This window comes from Electrona antarctica (genome assembly GCF_951216825.1).
Source record: "Electrona antarctica genome assembly, chromosome: 14".
Classification (NCBI taxonomy): domain Eukaryota; kingdom Metazoa; phylum Chordata; class Actinopteri; order Myctophiformes; family Myctophidae; genus Electrona; species Electrona antarctica.
The window spans coordinates 28,374,845-28,388,747 of record NC_136795.1 but is presented as its reverse complement, the minus strand read 5'-3'; the positions used below and the strand labels follow the sequence as shown (position 1 = coordinate 28,388,747).

Sequence of the window (13,903 nt, the reverse complement as noted above, 5' to 3'; positions counted from 1 at the left end):
TGAGTGCAGTTAGAACTTTTCCATTGCATCTCGAGGTGGTGTTCTTCTGCTGCCTTTATGCGCGCGCATGCTGTTTCTTATCAGTGTGACGTCGTCTGATAAGGCGTCTTAAAGTATCTCATTCAGTGGGAAATGATTACCGTAAATACCTTTTGTTTATTTTTCTATATTCTTCAGCTATAGTGTAGATTGTTGTCCTAACACAAACATTAAATATGCCATTGACAATGAATGGAGAATTTACGTCATGTAGACGGGCAAGTCGGATATTGTGTCCTAACAGAAACATTAAATTAACAAATTGACAATAAAAGGACGATGTATAAGATCGAGCGCCCCTCACTTCACACGCGTGTGTTTTATTTATTTATTTAAAGAAATATACAGTACATCCCAGAGCAAGTGGAAGAAATGATGAAGATGAAGATGTATTGGACTGCAGAGGATAAATAAGGGAGTCAAGCTATGGGCTATGGCCTTTTATAATCCTCATCAGACGGATACAACAAGGTGAACTGAAGCCATCATTATTAAAGGCTACCTCTTTGATGCATTTCATTATGCTTCAGATAAAACCAGAAAAAGCACAAATACTTGTTTACATCAGGGTCCTCCATTTTCAATTTGTCATTTATTTAAAGAAATACAAATATACATGCAAAATAGAAATAAAAAACATCAAATACACAGTTAGAAAAGAAGGGAATACGTGAGCAGTATAGAAAAATCACCCCCGTGTGAAGTGAGGGGCGCTAATATATTAAAGTCTAACTCATGTTGATTAGGTGATGTAATGGTGATGTAAAACAAACGGTGCCAACACAAATATTAAAATTCTCTTTATTGTTAATGGCATTTAATGTTTGTGTTAGGGACAAGATGAAAAATGTTCCCTTCATTGTCAATGGCGTTTTTAAAACATTGAACTAAAAACAAACATTAAACCTGTATATAGGCCCCTCAAAATAGAGGGGGGGGACTTTTTACAGGGGCCAGTTTTTAATTGCAGCCGCCCGTAAGTGCTCTTTGAGGGTGGTTTTGAAGGAGGCTAGGGATTCACATTTCTTAATGGCTGTTGGTAGGGCGTTCCACATTTTAGTGGCATAGGATCTAAATGAATCTGGATTGCTCGTGGTTGGTTGAACTCCCTCTAGTGTTGTGATCGTGGACTTTGTTGTATTTTGACAGGTACATGGGTAATTGGGTATCTTCTGTAGCGAATCTTGTAGACCAGACCCATTGCAAGTTGCTGTACTCTGTCGTAAACCCTAAGCCATTCCAACCTATCAAAATGAGTGGGGGTGAGGTGGGTTCTGGGAGTTAGGCCAGGTCATAGTACTTATTTTGGGATGTCTGGAGCCTTGTTTTTAGGGCTTTGTCGTCTGTGATGTCATCTGTGATGCTGTGTTATCATCATCTTCCCAAAATTCAAAATGGTTAGATTGACATTCTTTGTATCCTGTAAACATATAAAGCATGCAACTCAAGTAGATTGCGAATAAACATAAATACACACACAAACAGATCTTGTCCATCTTATTGGCAATGTTCTGGTGTTGGTCAGACACTCGATCTCGGGTAGCCTGAGCTTCCAGGAAGATGACCACCTTCTCGAGTACTCCACTCTCCCCAGGGGCGTTCAATTCAGTGACTTCAATGATCTGAGGTTTGGATTCTATTAGAAGTGAAATAATAGGGCACAAATATTTGGAATATAATCATTTACAAAATATATGTTTTCTGTCAGGAAAGACATAATGCAATGTAAAACGATTGGTCCCTGAGTATTTGTGAATGTGTGTTTTCCCTTGTCTTGATACAGTACCTTTTCATGTAATCTCTATTCATTTTATGCTGAATTCCAATAAATGATTTATCACAAAAGAATATTTTAAATCCACACTTTTGCAATTAAATTCTTTCTTACCCTCATCCACTGCCTCCTGCTTTTGATCCATGTGTTCTGGGACAGATGTTTTGGACCCGGGGAGGGCAAAGAGTGAGCCATCCTTGGACACTCGTGTAAGCAGCAAGGATGCCAGCATGCTCAGCACCAAGAAGATCAGGCAAGTACAGAAGTGAACTCCTATGGATTGAGGCCAAATGGTTAGTAATGGTTTCAGAGATACTGACGTTATCATTTAGATGTTCAAGATGTTTATACATGAGGTTTTGTGTGGGCATATGCATTGGTGGAAAGTAACTCAAGTCATTACATGTACCCAAGTAGAGTAGTAGTACAATTCTGAGGTAGATTTATTTTACTTGAGTATTTCCCATTTTCACTACTTTTACTCCACTACATCTCAGATGCAAATATTGAGCTTTTTCTCCTCTACATTATTATTTAAAAACTTTAGTTACTTTGTATTTGAATTATTAAAAAACTGAAGTGAGATATTGTGCACACTAAGGGGCGACGCACACGGTCGCAACAGATTGATGTATGCTTGTTGTATGAGATGTATAGCTGATGCAAGCTCGCAATGCATTTCCAATGGGAGTCACATGGTTTGACACAACATTTGTGTTGTATGAGGGGGAGGGGGGCAGTCGAAACACAGCCGAAAGCCATACAACAGCTTGTAGTCCAAAATGTTGTATCAAACCATGTGACTTCCATTGGAAATGCATTGGGGCGGCCATGACACTTACATCTTGCTTACATCTAGCATGCATCAATGTTGTATGCTAGATCGAAAGGTGTGAGTGAGGCCTGAGTACTTTCTACTTCTGGTACTTGAAGTACATTTTTTACCAATACTTTTGTACTTTTACCCAAGCACATTTTGAATTCCAGACTATTAGTATTTCTACATTGCAGTAGGCCTATTCAATGATACTTTTGCTTAAAGAAAGCACTTCTTCCACCACTTCATGTATGGTATGTGGAATGTCATTACTGACGGATGACGGGACTGCATTTGCCGTCTCCAGGTAGCAGGTCCTTGAGGATGATGAGAAACATGACGAAGCTGAGCACCAGAGTGACCTTGAAGGAGTTGCGTTCACCGCCTCCAAGTGGCAGAGCGAAGCTCACGATGTCAGCAAGGATGATCAGAAGGCTGGGCAGGATTAGCGTTATGAAGGGATTGGTAGCCTTGGTGCTCAAGGACACCTGGGGAAGAGAAGGTCGACAGAGGTAAGGTGGGGACAGTAACAAAGAACGTACAAAGTTAGTTTTGAGTATCTGTAGGCCTACTTCATTTGAGTATAGTTTGTATTTTTGGATATCCTACTTAGCCTACTATGGCTTTCATTTCACTACATTTCAACGTCATACTGTATATTGTAGCCTACTTTTGACTCCACACTCCAACATTTCTAGGAAGTACATGACTTGAGTTGAAATGACCGCTTAAAAGGACAATTTTGGAACTAGATTTTTTTCAACCAAGGTTCATGTTTTAGGTTATTAGAGAAAGTAAAAGATGAGTATTAAATGTTTTTCATTTGCTGCGCTTTCTTTAATTTTAGCAATTTTAGCTATTTTTGACAGGGGGCGGGGGCATTCGAACATGGGGCTAAATAAGTCTTTTTTGCAAAATCTTACAGCGATTTCTTTATTAATATTTACTATATGTCAGTTTGTCACCTCCTAATATAATTATTATGTTCACAGCACAAATGTTACATTTGGCTTATACATTTGGCTAATGGCTACCCTGCAAACAAAATACTATTGATATTGTTATGTGATGAATTGCATTTGTACATGACTTTGTTATGGTTCAAAAGGTGCAGTATGACAGGAGAAGCAGTCGGCATTTTCAAATATGGCCCCCTTTGAAAAAACTTTGGACACCCCTGCGGCTTAAGCCATATTTCAATAATGAAAATCACCAAACATTTCCTTAATGCTATAGGCAGAAATAAAAAGTATATTGCTGTGGCAGGTCCTAGGTTTCACATAAGATATGATTGATCTTTGGCCATACAGCAAAATACTGTACATAACAAGTCATATCAACTTACCATGATATAACTTTTCTCATCGGTTTCATCGCCTTGATATAACAGACGTGTATCTGTAGTCCTCCAATCTCCATTATCTTCTTCAGCCGTTGGTCTGGCATGTGCCAACTTCAGTGACATGCCACAACCTAATAAAACGTAGGCTTGTTTTAATCAGGTGTTTAGAAGTCGCAATAATGCTGAAAATGGTTTGATCTAATGTGCCGTTTCTCAACATTGGGTCTGGGCTCTGGGGACCCTTTGGGGTAAATTACCTCCAATACCTTTTTGACAGCGATTGGGGTACCATAGATTTAATAGCATGAGTAATTTTGCACACCTACTTGCAAGGACAGGTACAGTACGTAGGAAAAAGATCAACATTTAATGGGTTAATTGAATGGGTTAATAGGTGAACATACCATTTTCCTCCCATGCTTGGATTGCAACAGGGCACTCATCTGAAGCAAACGGGTACTTGAACATGTTTATATCGCATGCCACCTCTGTGTTGATGATAACCTGGTGCTTCACAGAGCCATTACTGCATACCAGCAGATCCCGCGAAGCATGTACCGTAGTCGTTCTCACTCTATAGATAGACAATAAACCCAGCTGTTTCAGCTACACTTCACAAAGTACATGATGATAAGTGGGAATTGATTGATATATTTGTTTTAAACAAGAAAGTGGACTAAAATCAAAACAAAGAACAAAAAAAGAAGAGGACGACGAAGTAGAAAGAAAACAGATTTTTAAAGACTTACGCATTAGTTACACGGAGTTCTGGAGTCCAGATTTTATTCACTGGCAGGACCACAGCATCATATGGGTATTCACTTTTATCCCATCCCAGTTGAGGGTCGGTCCATATCTGTGGTATACAGTAGAATCAGGATTAGTCTGATTGTGACATTTTACTTTACTCTCTTTGGCATTATTGTAAAGTACAGTACTGTACCATTGTGGCTTGCAGGCGACTATATAAGCGCCGTGTTACAGTATTCTGTTGAATAAAATAATGAAAAAAACATTAGGCAAAATTAAGGCCTAAACACACATAGTACATAGTTTGTGGGATCTTCATGTAAAATAAAATCACATTATTTGTCGAGGGTTATAGCAGTAAAACAAATGCATCATTAGTATGAAGCAATACTTACAACAGATAAAGTTTTGTAACTTATCCATGGCACACGTATTATTTGCTTGCAGTTGTCTGCTTGTGGCTGAGACATGTAGCTTTTGGCCATCAACTTTTCAGCCAGACAACGGCGTGTGCAATTTGAAGAGGCATGTCCAAATGCTGAAATGACTGGAAAAATTAAGTTGCATTCAATAGACTCATGAGTTCTGTAATTCTTATTTTTTCCCCCACATTTTTCACTGCATTGAGCAACAGCAGCTTTTAAGCATGGTTTAGCCATTGTGTCATTGTAATAGACAAGACAAGATTCCACTCATTTAGATTCAAGTTACACTTACCTGCTATTGCTATAATCAGCAAGAATACACCTTTCACCATACATCTCAGCATTCTTGTAAGTTTTCCTGTTGCAAAGTAAGTTCTGAATCCATCCAGTGACTCAACTGCACATGTAAAGGCTGCAGATGTGTGGCTGATGTGCTTTACACTTTACAGCATCCTTGTCTGCTCTTAAAAAGGCTCGTAGTGACGTACATGCTCATCATAGTGGCACTAGTGCACACCTGTTTACATTCACAACATGCATGCATGGATTAAGAGTTGCGCCCTGCAGGATAATAGGGGATTAAGACAATGGGGTTGGCTGTAATATGGTTTCTAAAGTGAAGGTCTTTAATGAATTTTGAACATGTACCCGACCATAAGCTTGTGTAAACAGTCCAAATTACTTCAAGTGCATGTGTAATGTACTTACATGAGTTTATTTGTCATTAGAGGTGGGTATGCTACACTGCGTCACAAAAGGACAGTAGACCACATGCAGGAGAGCACACTGGAAGCAACAATAGAGCTATGAGTTTATTTAACTGAGGCAGACCACTTGCGTGACAAAGCCCTATACGCCTGAGGTTTCTGTCTGGGCTCAGAATGGGCACTGCCTTCTGTTCAAAGCCTCTGTTGTGACAGCTGGTTGTGGCCTTATTGTCCTTTGACTTCTCATTGCACAAAGTTAAAGGTTCTAGTTCCAGATTATGTAATGCTGCTCAATTAAATTGTTGACAGATCTCTATACACTTTGATAACATGAGAGATTAAAATAATCATTCCAGGTATCTCTATATACACTTTGATAATGTGAGAGATTAAAACAATAATTGCTGGTGAATGAGAACAGTTTCCCCTGTTGTTGACCCATTGAGAAACAGGTTAAACGTACCGGGAACATGCCCTTACCATGAAACACATGACATTTCACATTACTATTATGTGTAAAGGGGAACCTTTGAAGGACACAGAGCAAAACTAGAAAAAGTGCCCTTCCGGGCACAGGTCTCCACCAGGAGGAGAGGTTTTTGTTCATTGTGTTGAGGAAATGCAGATCCAGATCACTCATAGCATCTCTGAGGATAGAATTCTGGATGAGCAGGACATGTGCAGCATTTTGTACAAAACGGGCCACTCCTGAAAACTTTGGAAGGCAATCTTAGCCAATCAGTGTAGAATCTGAGAAATCCAACAGACTCGTCTTGATCACATGACTACAGAGATCATGTGTACCGATTTGCGTGAGATTTGGATGAAATCTGTGCGACTAACATAAACAATTTGTTTTCCAGAAATCAGCCTCATGGTGGCGCTATAACCGGCAGATGTGGAGGGATGCAGGGAAAATGTTTTTCCATGGCCTCTAGGGAGTGCGCATACATAAGTTGTATACAAATCGATGCAGTTATAGGTAAAAACAGGAATTGCCCTGTTATAGCGCCACCATGAGGCTGATTTGGAAAGAAATGAGTGGCATGTCATCCTCGGCCTAGTGGAAATGTGCGTGCATAATTTCACGGAAATTGCACACTGCGTTTGTGATTTGTGGCATTTTGTTCGAAACGGACCAATCATGTGAGCTTTGGAAGCCAATCTTAGCCAATCAGGATGGAAGATGGGAAATGGTGCAGATCCGTGTTGATCACATGACTATGGAGATAGTGTATACCGAATTGTGTGATGTATGGATAAAATGTGTACGAGTAATGTACAGAAATGTGTTTTGCCTAAATCGGCCTCATGGTGGCGCTATAACAGGTCGTTGAGGAATATTTGGGGCAGAGGTTCGTCATTGGCATCCAGGGAGTGTGTGTGCAAAGTTTGGCATGGATCGGGCCAACGGTGCCGGAGATTAGCTGGTAACGGACGGACGGAAGAAAGGAAGGAAGGACGGACAGACACACACACGGACGGAGTGCAAAACATACTCTCTCCCCATGCCTTCGGCCTGGTGGAGACATGAGTGTTAATCCATCTCTGGAAGTGTAAGATTGTCCCTTACTCTTTAACCCCGAGGGTTTTACTGTGCGCAAAGCCTTATGCTTACCAGAACATCTTTCTACTGTACTAGACTGACAGTCTTGTGTTATCAAGAATCAAGGATGTTTATATTCACAACACTTCATTTCATATGATATAATTGGCATACATAGGGTTACCTTACCTACAGTATATGCAACATTCATGATCTTGACATGCATGCATGTGTGTGTGCATGCGTCTCTCTCTTAGAAAATGTATTCAAAGAATATAAATGTACAAATTTACATTTTCCAACATCATAACTACCCTCCACCCTCCTATCCACCTACTTCCCATAAGGCCATCATAACTACCCTCCACCCTCCTATCCACCTACCTCCCATAAGGCCATCATAACTACCCTCCACCCTCCTATCCACCTACCTCCCATAAGGCCATCATAACTACCCTCCACCCTCCTATCCACCTACCTCCCATAAGGCCAAAAAGGGGGCATAATAAACACACTTACACAAAAATACACAAACATTTTAAAGTACAATTGAAGATTGAAAGGGGGCATGCCATTTTTATTAAAATATACATTGAAAAATGTTAATTATCATATACTTTGTTGACATGGTCATAATAATTAATAGCTTATTGTACTGCACATCATTTTTAGTGGGTCTATCTTGGGCCAAAAGTACACCCGCAGGTGAGTCACAGCATGGAAAAGTTTGGGAACCCTTGGCCGATATGTTTGCTTCTGTTCTCCACTGCTTCCTGGTGCAGAGTATCAGGCACTGGATGTACTGTAGTAAAGCTACTGTCTTTGTTTTTGCTTTGTCACTCAGCCGCTATTTCCTGTTAATGACAGAGGAATGACCCACGTCACCCACTCCTTCTAGGTTATCTGTTAGAAGAATGTCCCTTATCTCTGTCCCCCTTCTCCACTTATACAATAGTGAAAAAGAAAAGTAGAGAAAAGAAAAGTAGAGGAATGGTTGTACTACATAAACCAGGGCTCCAGATGGCAGGATTATGGTTGTTTTGGTGTAATTAACCTCCTTGTCTTTGCTTTTGGACGCTGTTAGAACTTCAATAAAGAGTCAATTGTGATGTCTCTTCCCTGTCTCTTATCTGATGAAGCATCAGGTGAAATTGAGGACACTTGAGACAAAGAAGATTCCAATGTCAATGGCATCTCTTCACTTGAAGCAAAGGTTAACTTGCTGCCTCAGTCTCATGGGATAAATGGCCTCACAAAGACTACATAAGCGACTAAAGACATCATTATTTGCTGCACATTCCTCAAAGTACCTATTTTCACTGAAGTTACATGTTTTTTTTATTCATTATCCTCAAAACAAACAGAAGAGGGGACATTGTATACGTCTGGCAGAAGGAACCTTTGACGTATAAACAAGCCATAAATTCTTCTTGATATGGCATTGGATTTTAGAGGGGAATGATTGCAGTAATATCATAATGACATGGGACTTTGCCTTCCAGGCCAGGCCTGCCCCCAGCAGGGTCAGACGTTGGAATGGAGTTAGGATTTAAGTTAGTGACTCGTAGGCAAAGGCTTGGCAGACTCTGTGTGTGGTGTCCAACTTTCAAGATCATCTGTACCACCGCTGGAAGTAAGTTGAATAATTATATACAGAAGTTAATGTTTTTTAATGAAATAACTGGGGTTAAAGGTATAAGGATACAGGCATTATACTTCTCAGCAACCCTTTGGGGAAAAATATAAAATAATTATAATTCACTGTAATTAGAATGGCAGACATTTTATGTTGAATATTGTAATGTTTTATAAAATCCTAGAATAAATAATCATTCATTGAGATTGTTATGAGTAAAACAAACTCACATTCCTTCATCATCATTATGACATGTTGACAAATCTACATAATAAAGTCCTCAGAGTTAATGTACAGTAGGTCTGAGTGTAAAAATGGATGTGTTAATGTACAAAACCTACAGTTAAATGAACACTAACAAGGACTTAACTATCATTTCAGTAATAAAAGAATCAGACTTCAAAGTGCACTGTGCCATGAAATGAGAATGATGTGCACTGTCCTCTGCACTTCTGAAAAGTGCAGAGAGGTTGCAATCTTTTGGGCATGCATAATATGAGGCAGAAACAGTTTAAATGCAATATTGCGCAACATGATGCGATCAACCTAAAACAATATCCAGTGGCTTTAATGTACAGGGATAAACAGTTGTAACACAGGTGTAAAATCAACTATTTTCAGACGTAATTAAGATTAGATAAGCAATGTCTACGTGTTCTCAGGTTACTCACGCTACTCAATTAAGCAATAAAGACGCAAGATAAAAGCACGGCTTCCTTTTGATATATACATCAATCTGTAAGTAACTAAACTGCATCCAAAAGCAGTCTATACATCCATGGGAGAAATGCAGTAAACCTTCAAGATTATTGTTTGTGACAGTAAGTGTGTGTGTGTGTGTGATTATTATTATTTTCTTAACTCTACTGTTCACTATTGTAGAGAACATATGGCAAGGTCAAAGATTGACATTAGAGGTAACATTTAAAGGAGAAAGGTGGTAGCAAGATAATGATTTACTCTCATGAAGAGAAAGAGCTTAATACACCACAGTGAGGTCAGGGTTGTGCTTAATTAAGCGACAAATATATTCATAATAACAGAGGCAGAGGTGAACAGAGCCATGCCAGCCAGGATATGTACTAACTTAAGCAGGCATGTTTTTCCTTTATGTAGCAGGGCTATATTATGAAATGACTACGCCACCCTCACAAATAGGAGTGACGGATCGTACAAACACATTAACCATATAGCATTAACCATATAGGCTACTGTAGCCGCAATTTGCAACAGTAGATTTTTTTATAATGGGATGAATCTAGAGTTGCAATACCCTCCATTGACATCCCATATGTTGTTGTTATTTATTTATTTTACCTATGTTTGTTTATCCCTGTCACATTTCACAGTATGATGGATTCTAAAGTCCTATGTCCTTGAACAGTATAGAACAAGTCTTCTTTTACTCTGGTAAATCTGACCTTTTTCCTTGTTTGCTCATTGTTCTACAACATCTGGTACAGCCTTGACCCACACTTGAAGCTGTGACATACAGTAAACCATCAATATTGAAATAAGTCTCTCAGGGTGAACTAGATTTCCCAGTCCTAACGTATTATGTACGATGTCCAAACAAAGAGCATGATGGGTAAAGAAGATCAATAGGTGTGTGATTCAGGGCTCTTTAATAAACATCCACTCTGTGAAGTAATGAAAAAGACCAAGGAAGTAGTTGTTTTCTTGGAACAGATTATATCAGATATACACAAGGAGGTTACCACCAAAAAATTGCAATACAATTGAAAATGGATATGAAAGAGTAGCTATTGATGAATCAATATATTTGTGAGCTTGGGTGGGGTGGAAAACATTCCACTATTATTGTTTTATTTGTGCAATAGACAGCCAAAATACTACAGAGTATTATGTACACTCTGGATTTAAATGAACACAGAGTTGTAGGCTACTTCTGTGGCCTGGGCCATGGCTCAGTGGTCCAGGCACCTTGGCTGGCAACCCAGCCTGGCAGTGTGCCGCAGGTTCGACTCCCGATCCCGACGGCCCTTGCTGCACATCTTCCCCCCATCTCTCTCCCCGTTTCCTGTCAGCCTACTGTCTGTCCCTCCATAAAAAATATAAAATAAAGGTGAAAGCCACAAAAAAATCATTAAAAAAAAGAATGCAGTTTCTGTTCAGGACGGCTTCCAGCGTTTGGTAAATAATCAGCCAATCTTTGCTTGTGAAGGACCGCTTTAACACCCTGAACCAGGTATTGCTTCAACCCTCTGATGGTTATTGCCTCAGGCACAATGACTGTTTACCTAAACATCAAGGTTTCACTTCAACAGACACAAGAAGAACCATTTACATCCTACTCCCTTGTAATTGAAGCTCCTTAGTATCCCTCCAGTCCAACTGCAGACTTTGTCATGTATTATTATCTATTTACATTGTTTATTCAACATTGTATCTTGCGCCACACCTTACCCCTTATCCCCTAAACTTATTTGCCATTTTTTACTATTTTGAAAAACATTTTAAAATAGTTCAAATAGCCGATCTACAAGCTCACAACATGTCGATGTGGATAGTTGAACTATTTTAAAACGTTCAAGATAGTAAAATATGGCAAAGAATTTTAGGGATAAAGGGTAAGACATGCCCAAGATAGGGCCATTTGTCTTTGAAGGAAAAGCTCATTCTGATGTACATTTTGCAGTAACACTAAATCTGTGTCAATGTGCATAGAGTTTAATTAAGAGTCCAGATTTGACTGTGTTGCCATCTATTTTCTATTTGTATTTTTGTCGTAGAAACTCATGAGACCTGTCACCTTGTCTTTTCTACAGAACGGTGAATCGTAGCCCTGGTCAAAATGAGTCCCGACAGAGAGGAGCAGATCGTCATTAATACATTCCAAACCACAGTCCACACACTGAGCAGCAGCGATAATGTTGAGAAGCGACCTCGGCTGCGCTTCATGCAGAAGGATGGCAGGTTTCCCGTGAAGTTCAGGAAAGCTTCAGGGGAGTGGAGTCCATACCTGATGGACATCTTCACCACTCTTGTGGAGATCCGCTGGAGGGTCATGCTGCTCATTTTCACCCTCTCTTACATTCTTTCCTGGCTCTTCTTTGGCCTCCTTTACTGGCTTATTGCTTACGTGAACAAAGACACAGAAGATCTGGACAACTTGCCTTGTGTGCAGAATGTGCGCAGCTTCACCGCAGCCTTCCTGTTTTCAATGGAGACCCAGGCGACTATTGGCTACGGCAGTCGCTACATGACTGAAGCCTGCATGGTTGCAATCATAGTCGTGACCATTCAGGATGTGCTGAGCGTCTTTATTGACACCTTCATAATTGGCATTGCTGTGGCTAAAATGGCGTCTGCGCGGAAGAGAGCGCAGACCGTGGGTTTCAGCAGGTGTGCCGTGGTCAACTTGCGGAACGGAACCCTTTGTCTCTCGTGGCGCCTCGGGGACTTCCGAAGCAATCACATTCTGGAGGGCGTCGCCAGGGCCCAGCTAATCCGCCACGTGAAACACCCCTCGGGGTCCCTCCGAATGTCCTACCAGGATCTGGACATCGGGAGCAGGGACATCATCTTGGCAACACCAACCACCATAGTCCACAGGCTGGTGCCTGGGAGCCCCTTCTACAGTGTGGGCCCTGACGACCTCCCGGAGGAGGACTTTGAGCTGGTGCTGTCGTTCACCTACAACGGAGACTCTACAGGGACGCTGCATCAAACTCGCTGCTCCTACAGCCCTGCAGACATACTCTGGGGCCAGCGGTTTGAGGACATGCTGAAACTGGGAAACAGGCACTATAAGGTGGATTACGCTTTGTTCAACCAGACCACTTGGGTGCAAGTGCCCATGCTCAGCGCAGTGGAGTACGACAGAGGGAGACAGCCGGTCTCATCATCACAGCAGCGCTTGTTCCCACCGGTCCAGAAACCCACGGCAGACAGCAGACAGATGAACGGGATCACTGAGGCCATTATTCAAGAAGCCCGTTTCTAACAAACGTGTCTCAAAGCATCCAACGTATCTAATAGTAAAGATATTTAACATCTGACGCCTCCCCATAAGACAAAAGATAAAATGTGTGACAAACATAGGAATTGACCAACCACGGAGTGACAGAGTCTGTGGTTTGTCACACATTTTTATCCGGACCAAACACAGCCCATTCAATCAGAGGCTTACCTGAGTTTTTAGTTGGCAAAGGCGAGGAGCATAGAGTATTAAAAGGATAGAGACTGATCTGGCGCAAAGCTCCGCCCCCTCCGCTATTCATGTCAGTGGAAGTTGCTCAGTGGCGTTTTGAAGCACCCGGAAGGACCGTCTCAGAACGTCTACTTCCGCATTTGCGGAAGTGCAACCGAGTGCTCAATGTTAAAGCCCAGCTGCACGGGGTTTCCCGGTCATGAATCCACGGGTCCGCCGGTAGTCCCTCCTCTTACCACTAGGGCCCAATGCTTCAACGTTGGAGTGCCTCACTGGCCCCTTGGGCGAGGAGCATAGAGTATATAAAAGGATAGAGACTGAACTGGCGCGAAGCTCCGCCCCCCCAGCTATTCATGTCAGTGGAAGTTGCTCAGTGGCGTTTTGAAGCACCCAGAAGACTGCCGGAAGTACCATCTCAGAACGTCTACTTCCGCATTTGACCACCAAATTTTGGTGGTCAAATGCGGAAGTGCAACCGAGCGCTCAATGTTAAAGCCCAGCTGCACGGGGTTTCCCGGTCATGAATCCACGGGTCCGCCTGTAGTCCCTCCTCCTACCACTAGGGCCCAGAGCTTCAACGTTGAATAGCCTCACTGGCCCCTTGGCGAGGAGGGGATCTTCAGCTGATTCCGTCGTTCTTCCGGGTTCTTGGAAACGCCCCAGCCACTGCGTTTAGTTTTACTGAGTGCAATT

The 13,903-nt window shown here is 41.4% G+C and overlaps 2 protein-coding genes across 2 annotated transcripts; one reads left to right on the top strand and one right to left on the bottom strand.

The window, feature by feature from the left end:
• Positions 1 to 1,122: 1,122 nt before the first annotated feature.
• On the bottom strand, positions 1,123 to 5,549 carry LOC306937290 (5-hydroxytryptamine receptor 3A-like). Its single transcript, XM_079520959.1, has 9 exons — positions 5,440 to 5,549; positions 5,118 to 5,269; positions 4,916 to 4,960; positions 4,722 to 4,828; positions 4,377 to 4,546; positions 3,976 to 4,103; positions 2,908 to 3,118; positions 1,928 to 2,086; positions 1,123 to 1,675 (listed from the first exon to the last, which is right to left on the bottom strand). The coding sequence occupies exons 1-9, from the start codon at positions 5,489 to 5,491 to the stop codon at positions 1,368 to 1,370; spliced, it is 1,332 nt and encodes a 443-aa protein (XP_079377085.1). The 5' UTR covers positions 5,492 to 5,549; the 3' UTR covers positions 1,123 to 1,367.
• LOC306937291 (inward rectifier potassium channel 16-like) lies at positions 3,007 to 13,496 on the top strand. The gene is made up of 2 exons (XM_079520960.1): positions 3,007 to 3,142; positions 11,826 to 13,496. The coding sequence occupies exon 2, from the start codon at positions 11,852 to 11,854 to the stop codon at positions 13,001 to 13,003; it is 1,152 nt and encodes a 383-aa protein (XP_079377086.1). The 5' UTR covers positions 3,007 to 3,142; positions 11,826 to 11,851; the 3' UTR covers positions 13,004 to 13,496.
• The last annotated feature ends 407 nt before the right edge of the window (positions 13,497 to 13,903 follow it).

Excerpts from the sequence above, each read along its gene's own strand:
- LOC306937290 (XM_079520959.1), bottom strand. The coding sequence starts at position 5,491 with ATGCTGAGATGTATGGTGAAAGGTGTATTCTTGCTGATTATAGCAATA. Across the intron at positions 4,829-4,915 it reads GTCGCCTGCAAGCCACAATG|ATATGGACCGACCCTCAACT; the intron begins GTACAGTACTGT and ends TGTATACCACAG. Across the intron at positions 1,676-1,927 it reads GCAGGAGGCAGTGGATGAGG|AATCCAAACCTCAGATCATT; the intron begins GTAAGAAAGAAT and ends CACTTCTAATAG.
- LOC306937291 (XM_079520960.1), top strand. The coding sequence starts at position 11,852 with ATGAGTCCCGACAGAGAGGAGCAGATCGTCATTAATACATTCCAAACC.